Source organism: Dermacentor albipictus, chromosome 3 (assembly GCF_038994185.2).
Source record: "Dermacentor albipictus isolate Rhodes 1998 colony chromosome 3, USDA_Dalb.pri_finalv2, whole genome shotgun sequence".
Classification (NCBI taxonomy): Eukaryota; Metazoa; Arthropoda; class Arachnida; order Ixodida; family Ixodidae; genus Dermacentor; species Dermacentor albipictus.
The window spans coordinates 17,820,001-17,836,170 of NC_091823.1; the positions used below are offsets into that span (position 1 = coordinate 17,820,001).

At 46.4% G+C, this 16,170-nt stretch overlaps 1 protein-coding gene across 1 annotated transcript in view; it reads left to right on the top strand.

Moving 5' to 3' along the window:
- Nucleotides 1-15,726, top strand: part of LOC135896957 (lysosomal alpha-glucosidase-like) — a 42,107-nt gene extending 26,381 nt beyond the window's left edge. Inside the window, exons 9-20 of the mRNA XM_065425507.2 lie at nucleotides 1,833-1,943; nucleotides 2,008-2,124; nucleotides 2,483-2,688; nucleotides 4,019-4,152; nucleotides 5,230-5,381; nucleotides 7,931-8,079; nucleotides 8,598-8,682; nucleotides 9,242-9,429; nucleotides 12,939-13,027; nucleotides 14,255-14,304; nucleotides 14,699-14,848; nucleotides 15,614-15,726. Coding sequence (XP_065281579.2) covers nucleotides 1,833-1,943; nucleotides 2,008-2,124; nucleotides 2,483-2,688; nucleotides 4,019-4,152; nucleotides 5,230-5,381; nucleotides 7,931-8,079; nucleotides 8,598-8,682; nucleotides 9,242-9,429; nucleotides 12,939-13,027; nucleotides 14,255-14,304; nucleotides 14,699-14,848; nucleotides 15,614-15,679 — 1,497 coding nt within the window. The 3' untranslated portion in view covers nucleotides 15,680-15,726. The remainder of the gene's footprint in view (nucleotides 1-1,832; nucleotides 1,944-2,007; nucleotides 2,125-2,482; nucleotides 2,689-4,018; nucleotides 4,153-5,229; nucleotides 5,382-7,930; nucleotides 8,080-8,597; nucleotides 8,683-9,241; nucleotides 9,430-12,938; nucleotides 13,028-14,254; nucleotides 14,305-14,698; nucleotides 14,849-15,613) is intronic.
- The last annotated feature ends 444 nt before the right edge of the window (nucleotides 15,727-16,170 follow it).

The window sequence follows — 16,170 nt, forward strand, 5'->3', positions numbered from 1 at the left end:
GAGGTCGTGAGTTCGACTACTTATGAATTTTGGTGCCGTAACGCCGGACCTTAGGATTTTTCGTCCTATGAGCCGCCTAGGGCTTTTGCCTTAATAAATGCACATGGACAGAGATAGGAGACGAGGATAACATAGAGCCACTGGCACCTGCACTTCGTTTGGGAAGATTCGCTAGTGGGCATGAGCTCAATAATAATAACAATAATTAATAAAAGGAAAATCAGACATCCACCCATTTGTAGCAATTGCTACAAAGGAAACACATACGGGTTCCTCGAAAGAAAAGCCTCAGAGTTGAAGAAAAATTTGTCCTGGCCCGGGACTGGAACCCGGGACCGCCTCCTTTCCGGGGCAGCCGCTCTACCATCTGAGCTAACCAGGCGGCTAGCAGGTGGCAGGGCGAAGTCGAATTTGTCGACAACACCAAGAAAAGGCAAGTGTTTGACGTAGTAGTTCTGCGGAAACCCGTAAGGTGGAGATAAGTAATTAATAATTACTTAAAATCAGGGAGTGAATCAAGGAGCGAAATTACTGAAACGCAGGGAACGAAGCAGCTGAACTGTGCGTGCGTGCGTGCGTGTGTGTGTGTGTGTGTGTGTGTGTGTTTGTGTGTGTGTGTGTGTGTGTGCTTGCGTGTGTGTGTGTGTGCGCGCGCGTGCGTATGTGCATGTGTGCGTGCGCGTACGCGCGTATGCTCATGATAAATTTCCATCTATGATTTGATCTTAGATAATGCAGTCAAGATCACATCTGCTGCATTATTCTGTGCGTGACAACTCTTTTTACAGCGAAGCAGTTAATGCGACTAGAAGCGCTCAAAAACGTTATCTGTCAGTTTTCAAGGTTCTCCGAAAAACTAAAACCCTCGCGACATTTTTATCTTGAGAAAATGCGGAAAATATTGGGGGCGATATGCAGGGAAATTGGGTTAAATGAAAATTCCTAAACACTTGCTTCCGGCCCGTTTAGATGCATTATATATGAAACGTTTACAACGTTTCTCCGCTTCCTTGGGAGGACCAAGGTGAAACTTCGTATTTAGAGGAAGGGGGGCCACTCTATGGATGGCGTGTAACGAAAGCGTTATTTTTGTAAGTCATTTATGTGCTTTGAAAGTATTTGCTGAATACTTGTTTTCTCACAGTTTTCAAGCGTCATACGACACATGCAGTTGCTTTTTCCCAGCCTCTTCAATGAACCGTGTGAGGCACGTTGTTTATACTTCGTTGTGGAAGGCATCACATTATGAGTGACAAACAATAAATGTTTTATCTGTGGAGGGTGATTATTGCCTTTGTAGGAAGGTAATTATTCAAGTGTTCCAGACTTTCATGCTGCATTATTCGCAATGTTTTCAATGAGTCCTGAAACAACTGTACAAGACACCACCTTCCCATTTGGTGAAAAAAAGACTAAACATTAATTGTATTGCGTCGCGAAAATTTTAGCTTCCTAGCTTAACTAGAAGCTTTGCAAATACTGACTGAACTCTTTCTTTCTCCTTAATTTCATGCGTCATACGAGGGTCTTAGTTGTTTTCTCTGATGTACTCGGTGAACTAAAAAAAGCACTTTGTTTATATGAATATAAGGTGTAAGTTATGGATAATATATAGGCAAAGTTCAAGCTTTGTACGCTTGCTGTGACTTTTGCAATAGATAACGTTTGAATACGCTCCGGAGTGTATTACTGTGTTCTATATAGGCGGCGCAAAGTGTATCCCGCTGCCCCGGCATAACTACAAATGCCACCGAGATAAAACTTCGGCCCTGCTTTAGGTGCCCCGCTTCGCTGCCCTGTTGTCCCAAATCGCACTTACCATATGGTCACAGGACCCAGCGGTGAGCGGTTCGGAGACTCCCGGAACGTACCCGCCGTACGACGACGGAGTCGAAATGGACATCTTCGTCAAAAACACCACCGGAGGCATAAAAAATGGAAAGGTAAGCAGAGAAGGTTTATGAAAAACTCGTTGACATTGAATCTGTGGTACTGGACATTGCGCAGGTGTGGAACGAAAACAGCAGCGTGTTTCCGGACTTCTCGCACCCTTTGGCCGGAGCCTACTGGACCAAGCAGTTTCGACGCTTCCATGACGTCATACCTTTCGATGGAGCGTGGATTGTAAGCAGCTCATGATCTATCCATGTAATCGTACTCCGTGTTTATGTGTGTACACGTAGTACGGCGTTTTTCCAAGGGAGCAATGTGTGACAGTAATGTACACAGTCGCATTACTGAACGCTTGAGCTATTCAAGCGCTTACAGGTTGGATGCGGGACTAGACATACAGGGGGTCTTCAATTAATTGCGGACGCTCCTTCTCAACTTTCCCTGATCCAGCAATCTGACGTGTGGTCCCACATCCTTCCTTCTCTCCTGGGGATTGGGGAGATAGAGCGGGTAGTTGAATGGGTTTTCGGTGACAGGATCCATTCGCTGGCCTCCGCTTCCTAAAACAGTGATAGCGCTCGGCGAGCAGGACATGAACGAGCCGGCGAACTTCGAGAACTTCCACGAGGGCGTCACCGGATGCCCGCCGGAGGAGGTGGCGAACCCTCCGCCTTACGTGCCCGGCGACGAGGCGCTGTCCAACAAGACGCTCTGCATGACCGACCGACACCACCTGTCGAGCCACTACGACTTGCACAACGTCTACGCGCATCTCGAGGCCATCCTCACCTACAGGTGCGTGCTGGCACACAGTCGACCGAAGACTTTCGTTGGCCTTGGCACGGCCGACTGGCGCCGGCGCTCGCTAGATCACCTAAGCTATACAGGCAGCATTGTGGCTCGTCGGTACTCCGGAGAGAGCCGTCAGCCTGGTAAGGTCGAGTACCGGTGAATTTTGTCCTGTTGTGTAATTGTTAGTGTCTGCGCATCAGTAAGAGCGGGCAGTCTTCTTCTCTCCACTCTCAACAAGCACAATTTATTGTAATATAGAAAGTAGAATAGAAAGTTCGTCTATTGTTGAAAACAAATTCATACAATAATCATCGTATTACGAATTGAATGGTTTGTCTTTCAGAATTGTTCGAATATTTACCATAAAGTTCAGCACAGTTGTTCAGAAATTTCACAATCAGTATTTGGAATCAAATCACGAGAATTGTCATCAGGTGCTGTAGTAACGCGATCGGCTTTGAGACATGACTCTACACTGCGATGCGACGTGACTATTGCCAGGCTGCACGACTCAAAACCAGCGAGGTCCAGAAACTACTTCCTATGGGATCCACACATGCCGCACATGTGGTCACACATTTCTCAAGGTTCCCAAGTAAGACGCATACACCAAACAAAAGCATCTGTTCTCAGGCCGCACCGTCTACAATCAATCAGTCACAACTTATCGGTAAAGTACATGTTCGACTCAATTATGAATGCTGCGGCAATAGTGCAGTCTTGGCACTGGTACTTGGTGAATATGTTCTGTGGTCGTGCCACTTTCTCATCTGCTCCCAACAAGAGGTCCTACGCTCCCACACATTATTTAATGTGCCTGATGCCACCGACAGTTCATGTCGTGTATTGATTTTAGCAAGATATAACCATTTTTGTGTTTTTTTTAATTATAAGATTGTGCTCTGAGAAAAGGTTTAGCACGACATCGAAGCCTACACGCCGCGGGCACGTGCGTGTAGAAAAGAGACGCAGATAGAGAGAGAGAGAGAGAGGAGGAGGAGGAGGAGGAGGAGGGGGGGAGGAGGAGGAGGAGGAGGAGGAGCAGCAGCAGCAGCTGCTGCTGCTGCTCCGCCTCAGTCTCCACCAATTGCTCCGCCTGAACCTCCTATGAGTGTCACTGTGTGTGTCACCAGGTGTCGAGCCCTGTCTGTCGAATGAAGGCAATGAATGAAGGCAGGAAGAGGGCGCAACGACTGCTCATTAGGCACATCTGCTTTAACAGGGGCACACGCCTTTGGTATAATTGTGCAACGTCCCCCCTTTCCACACACACACACACACACACACACAAACACACACACACAAACACACACACTTGTTTCTTTTCTTTCAGAGCCCTGGTGGAGATCCGTGGAAAGCGACCTTTCATAATATCCCGCTCTACGAGCCCAGGTCAAGGATCGTGGTCAGGGCAGTGGTCCGGTGACACCGACTCGAGCTGGGACCACCTCAGGCTCAGCGTACCGAGTGAGCTGATATTGAACGGGAACCGGAGCATCTTCCTCCGTAGCTGCAGTTTTCAAAGGCTTTCATTCTTCCTCACGTAGACCCGTATATATTGAAAGTTTCAGCGAAGTTCTTAAATTCATTTGAAAAGAATGTGCCATGGATATATTTTTAAAAGTTGTTTGTCAACACATTATCTGCGGTCGTGGGTGTCAGAAATATTGCGATGGCTGTAAGTAAGCTCCCTAATTAACTCATCATTTTATGAAATTCGCTAGCCAATTTGCTAAGATACGACGCTAGCACGCATTACGAAATTGAACAGCGATAGTTTTATGAAACACACCCCCAAATTGCGACGTTTGTACGCTGTTATCGCCCACATTGTTTTGCGACAAGGACTTCATCACGTCGCTGCAGAACAAAACAACGTGCAAGTGGTACTGCCGACAACAAACACAAAGCGAGGCGCGTGAAACCTCGTAAAGACATTAAATAGAGACATTACGTTAAGCTGTATTAGTAAACCACGCCTATGCAGCTCAAAAAAGCGGCGTTCTGTGGAAAGGCTCGGTAAGGAGGCCAGAAAAGAAACACACGAACAAGAGATGGCTAGGTTACGCTGCCTTAATGTTTCAACACCGGCATGTCGTGACCTCATGAATTCTGACAGCATCCGCTCGGGTCAAACTAGTTCTTTATCAGTAAATAACTACATTGCGTTTTAAAGCAACCAAAAGCACAACTTAGCAAGTTTCAAGAATTCTCCAAGGGCTAAAGTGGCTCAGACTCAAGAGAAGGCTGGCGTTCGTTACGTCCCACTCAACACACAGGCACATAAGATTCGGCGCCAGCTTCAGGAAAGGGAAGCTTGCCTTTCATCTTCTCTTTTTATAGCCAACCTCTTCCCACCAAGCGAATAAGAATAGTCATTTTAGAGAGCACTTTGCCAGTCCAAAGTGGTTTAGTGCTGACATATTGAGTTCCTTTGTTCGGAGTATCTTGCCGCAACTTTGTACGCTATGCACGATGAATGAAGTTGAGCGTTCCCTATCATAAAACTCTCGGTTCGCGTTCCTTCTTGGCTTCGCTATGCAGGCATGCTCAGTTTCAGCTTGTACGGCATCCCGATGACTGGCTCCGACATCTGTGGCTTCTTCAAGGACTCCAACGAGGAGATGTGCGCGCGATGGTTCGAGCTGGGCGCCTTCTACCCGTTCTCCAGGAGCCACAACATGAACGGAAGCGTGGTGCGTACGCGCATACGGCACGAACCCGACAGAGCTATGAAATAGACCGCGTTTCGAGCAGAGCTTTATTTTCTAAATCAAAGCTTTCTATAGGCGTGCCCTCCCGACACGCGCTGACCACCTGGCTGCTGCTACTGTATTACCGGATAGCTAATACGCATGCAGGACAGCGTATATATATAACAAATCGGCTCATTTCGTTAAAAAAAAGCCCAATCTGCACTACCCCTGCAGGAGTGTCGGTGACAGGCTCTGTTCTCTACGGAATTGACCACCACCTCTCTCGCTTGCCTGAGAAAAGAGAAAATACCCAAGGTAGCGTTTTCCAGATTAGTTGCGGCTAACCAGCACTCTTTGTCATTGAGATACTCACCCGCAACAAGAACGCCATCCCCTTTGTGGTGCTTGAAAAAGTTTCCTGTGTACCTTGCTGTTCCAGGAATTGCGAAGAAGACTAGCCTGACCGCCGTGGCTCTCAAACAGATCACTTTGGAACTTTTGCAATACGCTAACCGAATCCATGTTTACCCGGGCGGTTTGGTCTCGGAAAGTTCGACAGGCGGCATTGTTATACCATCTCAATCGATCATCATCAAGTTTAATACTTCACACGTAACGACATTTACAGGTTCCGAACTGGCCGCTCTTCGCGCTGCTGTGGAATACACTGAAAAAGCACCGCCTAGAAAATTGACAATATTTTGTGATTAGAAAGCAGCCCTCCAAAGCTTGCGAGGTTTACGACGTGGTAATTACGAACAGCTGATGTCGCAACTCAACGAAATATGCCATTGCGCTTCTGAACGAGGACATGATATAACCTTTCAGTGGCTTCCAAATACAGCGCAAAAATACACATACACATAAAGAAGACACGAAAGACGCGGACATGCGCTTGTCCACGTCTTTCGTGTTTTCTTTATGTGTATGTGTATTTCTTGCGCTATATTTGGAATTTACATGGTTAGACCATCTAGCCCAACAGACGGTCCTTCTGAAGTATATATCAGTGGCTGCTGGGACGTTGTGCGTTGTTGGTAATCACCTCGCCGATGAGGCTGCCCGACGTGCCCAGGCAGGAGCACCGACACTCCTTATACCTTTATCGAGAGTAGACGCTGCAAGAGAGTTTCGCAGTCTCGCTCGAACCATCACGTTCAGTTACTGGCATACACCACAGAACTCTAACTGTCGTTTATACAGCCTTGACCCATCACTGAAACAGAACTTACCAGCAAACCTTTCACGATGTGACGCCACACTGCTGTGTCGACTGTGGGTATATAGGAGTAGCATTCACTAACTCTTGCAGCTATCGTATTGGAATGGTGGTCTCACCGATGTGCGCTAAGTGCAAGTGTGAAGAGATCATCAGTCATCCATATTCTCGCTTTAATAACCAACGTCAGACTCTCCAGTGCGCCTTGAATATACTGGACGATAGGCCATTCACAGAAGCAATGATCGTGGGAGCCTGGGCTCACAGTTCATTAGCCGAGGAATCCATTCGAGTACTTCTTCACTAACTGAAGGCAACAGACTGGAGTGCCCGACTGCAGACATCCTGCACCCAACATATAGTGCATGTGAAAGTGCGATATGTGTTCACTCTCTCTTTCATTCCCCTTCCCCTCCCCACGTGTAGGGTAGCACACTGGACTCAGTCTATTTAACTTCCCTGCTTTTCTCTCTATCTATCTATCTATCTATCTATCTATCTATCTATCTATCTATCTATCTATCTATCTATCTATCTATCTATCTATCTATCTATCTATCTATCTATCTATCTATCTATCTATCTATCTATCTATCTATCTATCTATCTATCTATCTATCTATCTATCTATCTATCTATCTATCTATCTATCTATCTATCTATCTATCTATCTATCTATCTATCTATGCAGTGGAATTGCAAACAGTAGCTAAATATACTTGGTACAACAAATATACGTCTTCAAGCGCATAGTTCCTTTACAAAAACGTAGCTTTCAGTGCGTTCTTGAGGTGGTTTGGCGGGTCTGCTCAATCGGCGTCTTGCCGAGTAAGGTCGCGGAGGTAGTGACATAGCAAATTGGGATGCTCCTGGAGGTGAGGGAATGAAAAGTGTGCCAATTCCGGAGACAGTGTAATCCCCGGTCGCGTGAATCACGTGGGTCGCGTGGTGGGAAACTCTATGCTATTATTGCTATCTCTACATTAGTTTCCCCAGAGCGCTGTCCTCGGTTTCGTTCCATTCATTTCTTCAACTCAATTTTGAAATCGACTGAACTTTTAAGACCGCCTCTGACTGCCAGTGAACATTCCTTGCAAGCGTGTTCGCACTTAATGACTCGTTGTCCCCTCTCTCTTTTTTTAAACTTCACTGCATCTTACATACATTTGTTCTTTTTTCCCCTCTCCTCCAAGTGTAGTGGGTCAACCGGGCACAGTTTTGGTTATCTCCTTGCATTTCCTTCCTTTCTTTCTCTTCAACTCTGTATAAGACATTTTCCACTGACGCATCCTTCCACCCTTGCTCCTCATCTTGGCCGTTTATTCCTCAGGATCAGGACCCACACAGCATGGGCCCCGTGGTCGTCGAAGTTGCTAAGAACGCGCTCGAGACCCGCTACACTCTCCTTCCTTACCTGTATACGTTGTTCTACAGAAGCCACGTCTACGGGGAGACGGTCGCCAGGCCGTTATTCTTCGAGTGAGTGCAGTTGATCATTTTGACTTCGACCTTCCAACGATCTTTCTTGCCAGTCGGGTCGAAGCTTTTGTAAGCCAGTCGCTCTCAAGTTTATTCATCAACAACTTACGTATGTGTTGGCGCAGGGACACATTTTTTTTATCTAAGTGAAGAGTCGGGACCGTCGAGTGGTCTGCACAAAAACGCAGAAACGCCTGTAAAGCCTACTTAGGACAGCTTTTTAAAATTTGCTATTATAATTGAAACATTCTGCTGAATATTCGAAACCAAAGTTGAGCGCTATCGTCTCGGGCAACGACAGCGTGGTTACTGTTCGAAACTATTAACGCAACGCTTTGCCTTGCCTCATATAAGCCACGTCAGGGTGTAGTGAATGTGCAGCACGATTACCAAATAAGACGCAGTAATCACCCTGGGATGTTGATTTTTTATTCTTCTGCCAAAACACTACGAACGCTTGGATGAGTGCATTAGCTGCAATATCTACCAAGCTGAAACAAGCGATGTGCCGCCTGCAGGTTTCCCGAAGACCCCAACACGTACGACATTGACCAGCAGTTCTTGTGGGGATCCAGTCTTCTTTTCAACCCCGTCTTGTACGAGGTATGTGGCTAAGTCTCGAAGTATTTTTATAGTGAGGAAAAATAGAAACTTTGGGTATGCTGGATTGGTAGAGTTGTTTTTTGCATAACTAAATTGGTAACGATTGCTGTTTTTGAGACAGGAGTAAAATGTAATCACCGTGTAATTTCCTGGATCCAAATTTATGTTAAGACGTATACTGTATTGAAAGCGACACCTCCGGAAAGTTATAGCGCACGGAGCTATATTGTACACGAGTAATTTGCACTTAGTCTTCGCGTACAACCACCGTAACAAATTTGCCATGTCTTTTGTATGTGACAGACATAACAATAGTCTTTCTATGTATGCACTAAAATGTCTGCTAGCGTTTCTTTTCTTTTCTATTCGTTTTTTTATGTACGCATCCATCAAAAGGAGGCTGCGGCGGCGGGGAGTCGAACCTGTGACATCGCGCTCAGCAGCGAAACTCTTTAGCATTGAGTATGCGCAAAATTATGAAGTGAAATTAACTTTCTTTCTCCCCGAATATGCGTTGTTCTTCTACCTGCATAGGTGTGTCCGGCTTTCCTTTGCTCAGAACCAGACCAGTGTGCGGATGTACGTACCCAGAGGAGTGTGGTACGGCTTGGACGCGAGCGGAAGCGTGTACCGCGAAGCGGAAGGAGGTTACCACCAGCTTGAGGCACCCCTGCGGACCATCCAGGTGCTGGTTAGAGGTGGCTCCATAATCCCGTGTCAACTACCGGCTCCCACGACGGAAATGAGGTAGGAGTGCTGCGAGAAGTTTGTGTATATAACTTTAAGCAGCGCGAAGGGACGAGGACATGAACATGAGAACAACCACGACAGGACGAGAGCTGTCATGGCGAAATTAATGTACAACCAAGTGGTTTGAATATTAAAAAAAAGCAAGCATAGCACAAACAAAAGCGTACATAATCATCAGGGATTTCCAGACGGTGATACGAAGCTTCGCCAACGGTCGAATCTCCCCATAGGCACTACGACTCCCAAAATTAGGTAATAACCACAAGAAAAATGTCCACCTCGTCTGAACATCCGCTCAAACACTACCAGACGGTAGCTATGAGGCGGCGTGCACCGCATGGCTCGAGAGCTTACGGACTGAACCTCGGTTAGCTTCGCCTCACCGACTGCTGACGAGTGGGAAGATTGAAAGACAAGATTTCACTAAATTACACAACAACATAGATTGCAGAGGCGCACATTCTCGCCGCCACATCCAAAATTAAGCACAAATCTGTCTGTCGAATGGCGGCAGTTACAAACCAGATCCTATCCGCGTCCAGCTATCATGCATTGAATAAATCCAGATTTATACACGACTGACAAGTGGAGACATTGCGACTCTAGAGCCACTCTGGAGCATATCCTATGGGAATGTACGGATATAATACACAATAACGGTGACGCAGCCTCAAACGGCGTCAGCCTCCGCGTGCACTGGTAGTCTGCGTTGCTCAGCTCGGACCTAAGCACCAACTCTGAGCCGTCTAGCGAACCGAGGAAGCTGCCAAGGTCTAGGCGCACTCTGCGATATTGTAGAGCACTCAGTAAAGTTATTTGAATGAATGAAAGAATTTGTACGTGTGAGAAATTGGTTTTAAAGGACAGTAAATTGGACGAGTTTATGCTGCATCATCATTAAAAGCAGCGTAAAACCCCAATTGCCGATATAAAGAATTCAAAAGAGACAAGCGCTTGCCCTTTTTGAATTTATTCTTTGGATCCTTGTATTATTTTGTTGCGTGTAATCGTTCCATCATAACTGCTATGGCTAAAGCAGCAATGCATAAAAGCGTGCCGCGTGTTTTTGATAAGCTCGTGCGTGCCTTCGAAATTATTTGTAAGTGTCTTCACAGGCCGTGACCATCCGACATCTCAGGTATCAGAAAGCCTGATCATTGTGTGTCGCAACGGCCAGCGCTAAGACCTGTATATTTCAATGGTAGACACGAGTCACGCTTAGCACGTTTTATTTTTTTTTTTCTTAGAGCATGGTTTTCAACGTGACCGCCAATCTCTCTAGAGGACGTCTTAGTCAAAGCACGCTGGCCTTCTCTTACGTATACGAGGTACTTGGACCAACGCCTCGCCTGCACGTTTTCATGTATGCATATATCATAGCGTTCTTTTAATGTTTTTTGCTCGCTATTGCTCTATATGTCGTTATAAATTTTGCTTACTACGTACATACACACTTGAATTATCAATTATGAAACTGTGTGCAAGTAACAAACCGACACGCGAAGAATTTTTGAGGACGTCTTCATGAGGTTTTCATTTTGTTGCGCTAAACCTTAAATCTCTGGCACTCTTTCGTCATACTTGGCCCTTGCGCCACAAAACACTATATTCATCATCACCGTCAAACCTTAAATCTGCTTCAAAATAATGCGGCACTTGAGTGTCAGCTACGAAGCGAGCCCTGAAGCACGAGACGACGCTAGAGGCTGCTCTACGCTTAGCAGATAACGTTCCAACGTGAAAGAACGTGTGCCGCAGAGCTTCGCACTTAGCGCTACATTGATAAATGTAGTACGACAGAACACGCCTTACATCAGGTTTTCGATGGTGGGCTCTAACGAACGCCGTATCCAGGCCCTTAAAGAAACCGAAGGGTTGACATAAGGACTTCAGACACACTCTTATGGTATCTTCGACTGGTCGCCTGTATGCCCCGAAGCAGAGTCGGGTAGATCGGTCGTTTCCCGAGCTCAAAGGTAGGGGACAAGCGCGCAAGCCGAACGTGTGACTCGCTCTCGGAGGAGGAAATTGCTGATACGAAACCACGTGATTACTGCCAACGTCCGATGTTTCGCCTATCCAAAGCTCCCGGCGCTGCCGGAAAAACCGGCGGACGTGCCAGTGGGACGAACGTTTGTCAAGACGCCAGCATGCAGTGAACTAGGTTGCCAAGGTTACGGTGGGCCGTCGCCAACGGCAGTGACCTGGCGCTGCGATGACGTTTCAGTCTCGATGACTGCTCCGACGACAGGGCTCGGAGCGCCTCAGAGCGCTCCAAGATAGAGGAGAGCAATCGAGAAGAACCAGCCGAACGCAGGGCGCGCACCCTCTTTCAACCAGCCGAAGACAACGCCGCTCGCGAGAGCGTTCCAGAGTGCTCAGAAACGACCAGCCGAAGATAGCATTAGAAAAATTTACACCCTTTGGGGCTTATCTTGTCCCACAACAATAATCGTCATCTGCCTTGCTTGCGCTTCCTTTCCTGAAAACTCGGCGCTTGCTACTTTCCTGTCGAGAATGCTGCGTCACACTGATAACGCGCATGCCGTTCGTGACTGGGAAGTACCGGGCTCGCCGCGTTAGAGAAAAGAAACGCGAGCAAGACGGATGACGATTATTGTTGTGGGACAAGATAAGCCCCAAAGGGTGTAAATTTTTCTAAGAGTGCAGATCCCGTTCAAGATACTACCCGCGCGGTCGCGCTCTGCCGCGCCATACGTAGCCGCTGCCGAACTTTCACCGCGGAATGTGACGTTTGATTCTGGCAGAGGTATCATGCGTCGTCGATGGCATAGCCATCCTCAGTGGCATGTGGTCATTCAGTGCTGTCTAACCATGGCTTCGTTTCGTTATGTCGGCGCCGGTGAAGACACGGGATTCACCATCTATTCACGTCTGCAGGCATTAAATTTTCTAAAGCTGCGAACGCGTTCCAGATACCAAAGGAATTGTGTATATAAAGAAGAGCGCCTAGTGGTTTTGGATTGACATGCGTGCGGACTTTTTTTTTTTCGGCCTCTGTGCATTTGCTCACCGAGGAGTGCAACGTACACGCTTCGTCAGCAGTAGCCCAGCTACTCTGTGCGAAACTGGATATACGATCGCAATGTGCCTACGCGACTCTCCTTTAGTAACACCTACGCTGTGCACATTGGTGCACTGCGGTGCAGCCGCCTACAAATACACGAGTTCCAGAAATGCCGCAGAGGGCTAGGCGAGCTACCATCGTGCGATCCGAATGCGCGCACAGCTCTAATTGGCTTGTCTGCTGTTGACTCTACGAGAGCTTCAAAAAACATCTATGATGTTCGGTGTCTTTCCAGAGCGTTAGACACAGACGACAGAGTAGACAGACACAGGGCACATAGGATGTCCCGAGCTTCCATTTACTACACCGTGCCCGAACATGTGCTGCTGTACTGTAGCGTCGCAATAATAACCACACCGCGTAAGGCCGACTCTCGTGCGGCGTTATGAATGGCTGTCTGCATTTCCCTTTCCCGCAGCCGAAGGAACCCGCTGTCACTTGTCGTTGCCCCAGACGAGCGTGGAACGGCCCGAGGCGAACTATTTTGGGATGACGGAGACTCCATAGGTGCGTCAAACTGTATCCGCTAGTATAGTGCTTGCGCAACATCGATGCTCTGCTGTGTTGGTTACTTAATGGCCTACGTACTGTGTGACCTTTCTCTGCAACGAGCACACGCTGTAATTTCTGGCGTCGTGTTCTTGGGACGAATTTGTGGACAGAGAAGCGGCCAAAGAAGTGTTTCTAGCTGTTTAATCTGAAATGACAACTATGACGCATGTTGTCTTCTGGTTAAGCTCCCTACCTTTCGCACTTAATATTTTTTTCTCTCTCTCATACACGCACTAATAAAAGCTATAGCGTGCACTCATTCATAGTTATAGGTAGGGAAGCTCGCGTTAAATCACATGACTAAAATTCACAACGACATAAAAAAAAATATTTCGCAGATGTATGCCAATCTGAGCAACTGATACATGAAAGACGGCAAAGTTGCATAAATAAGTCCTCGAGTTCTCACAGGACTAGAGGTCTGTGTGCTGGTTGTTCTTAATGATGATTCATCACCGACGCCCTTGTAATGTACGGCCATTGTGGGGCTTCCACACAAGTTGCTTTGCTGGACCACGCCGTATAAATAAATAAATAAATAAATAAATAAATAAATAAATAAATAAATAAATAAATAAATAAATAAATAAATAAAGTTGATTATAATTATCGGAATACAATGCGACAGCGCGATATTGCGGCGAAGAGCCGAAATCCAGAGATTACTGGTAAATTGCCCTGGTTATTCTCGGCAATACTGTGTACATTTTCATACCTGAAATTTAACTTACATGCTGAACGTACATGAGCATGATTAGTGAAGCTAGGAGCTTTTTTGGAGCTTGTTAAGGACTTATTGTGCCCTTTTACCTCTGCTCAAATTTTACTGCAGTTTCCTTCTTTTTATCTTATTCTTACTTTTTTTTCCTTCGGGAAGTACAACCCCCAAAAGGCTATCAAGTCACCAACGAAAAGTATAGCATTCTGATTTTCGACGCAGGTGTTTCTTTTGTGCATCGTTTAATTACCTGCTTTTTGTCCAAATTTATATATCTTGTCTTTTTTTCCTGACGGTCGTACATTCGGAAGCTTAACTGTTCTGTGAATAAATTCATGTGTAGTTTTCTTTCTGAATGTCCACAAAAATTGAATGACCTATATACGCTGCAACGAACACACATACTATGCCATAGCGCAGCGTTAAGAATCAGTGTTATTATTGAATGGTCTCTTTTGTTGCAGATACTATACAGCGGGGGCAGTACGATATCTACACATTCATGCTAATTGATGTAAGTTTAATGCATTCATCGTAAGACACGTTTTCACTAATTACACTGAACTGTTTATTCTACTGCATGCTTATTTCGCTTTGACGAACGGATGTAAAACTGCAAAGCCAGAGTACCACCCTATTGTAGTACATCGCCTGTCCGTCCGACCGTTGTCATCAGTGCAGTGATTATTTACTATTATTATATTTTGCTATTATATTTACTATTATTATTATTACTATTATTATTATTATTATTGTTGTTGTTGTTGTTGTTGTTGTTGTTGTTGTTGTTGTTGTTGTTGTTGTTGTTGTTGTTGTTGTTGTTGTTGTTGTTGTTGTATATTCTTATATATCTTGTTCCGAAAATTTCTCTACATTTATACATTGTGCAAGTCTCTTGGCGCTTGCAGAGAAGCCAACTCGTTGTGAGCGCCACCCACCATGGCTACGCCGGCGGCTTGTACCTGGGAGCCGTGGCCGTGTTCGGTATCCGGCAGAAACCCGCATTCGTCTCACTGAAAGGCCGGAGCCTGCCGTTTCGCTACAACGACGAAACAAGGGTACGTCGAACAAGGATCGGAGTACGCATTGCAATTCTAATGCAAGCCGCTTATTAGCGTCATTTGTCATCAGGTTGAGGTGAACCGTGTCTGCGACCGATGTCTTTAAAAAACGCACTTCTCAGATAGGTTTTCCACATCGCTTCATTGTGGTCAACACTTTGGGAAAATTAGTGCGCAGCTCATGCACTGTTCTCGCTTGTTTGTATTCATGCACATCACGCCAATGTCCAGTGGCAAGCACAATGCTGGACTACAATGCGCTGGCCGCCATATTTTGGGCAGTCACGCATTACAGAAAAGCCAGCTTAGCAGTTTTCAGATTAATCTACCTTAACAGTGCTCGTCAGTCGGCGCCATGGATGAAATGCAAGAGGATCGAGCTAGAACAATGCTTGCGTTACACAAAACCCAGAATGTTATATTCGTTTCCTTAACAAAGTGCACATATTCGAGACATTGGCTATGCAGTGCAGTGCCCCCCCCCCCCCCCCACACACACAAGTGGAGTGCTTATTAGCAGAGTGCTCTAGACTAAGAAAAATTTAATTCACTGCCCAAGTGAAGTACTAACGGATACTTTCTGGACGCTGTGCACGCCGCATAGAAGCGATCTATGCATGTAAAGATGGCTGAAGAAGTTGTTTTCTATCTATCTACTTAAGTGCCAGCCTGTTTAAGGTAGCCACTAAAAGGTGTCGGCGATTAAAATGCGATTCGGTATGTTTTCGCTAGTTCGCTTTAAACACGTTTCGCAACGTGCAGGTGCTGACCATCGTGGACATCTGGGAGCCCCTCGCCGAAGCATTCGTCATTTCTTGGTCTACTTGAGCATCTTAGCATATAGTACTAATAAAAAACCGAATTGCACAAGGGCACTGAAGGGCTGTTGTCGCAGTTCTTTAGTCCGTCTTTCACGTGCTTTCTGGCATATACGCGCTTTTGTGGTGAAAGTTCGGGCCTTATTCGGAGGAGCGAAGCGAAACTTTCTTCGAACATTAACTATTTCGTCGTATGTTTTTTCGTGGAATGGGGATGATTCTCTGATTTATTCACAGCGACACGTGTTGTGTGGCAAGTTTCTCAACGGATAGTGCCCTCTCTTGCAAAGCTGCATTTTGTAAGCTGCGCCACTCCAGGAGGAGGTCGTTAAAAGGACATCGGGTGAACTTCCAGCGGCGATGCGTAAGGTGAACATCGCACATCTGGACACGGATACATGGCCGCGTTTACCCCCGCGGGCGTGCACGCTTCTCTGGAGATCAGCAGGAACGACGACAGTGCGTCGAGACGTCGGATTCGGCACCAAGGTGAATGGCGCC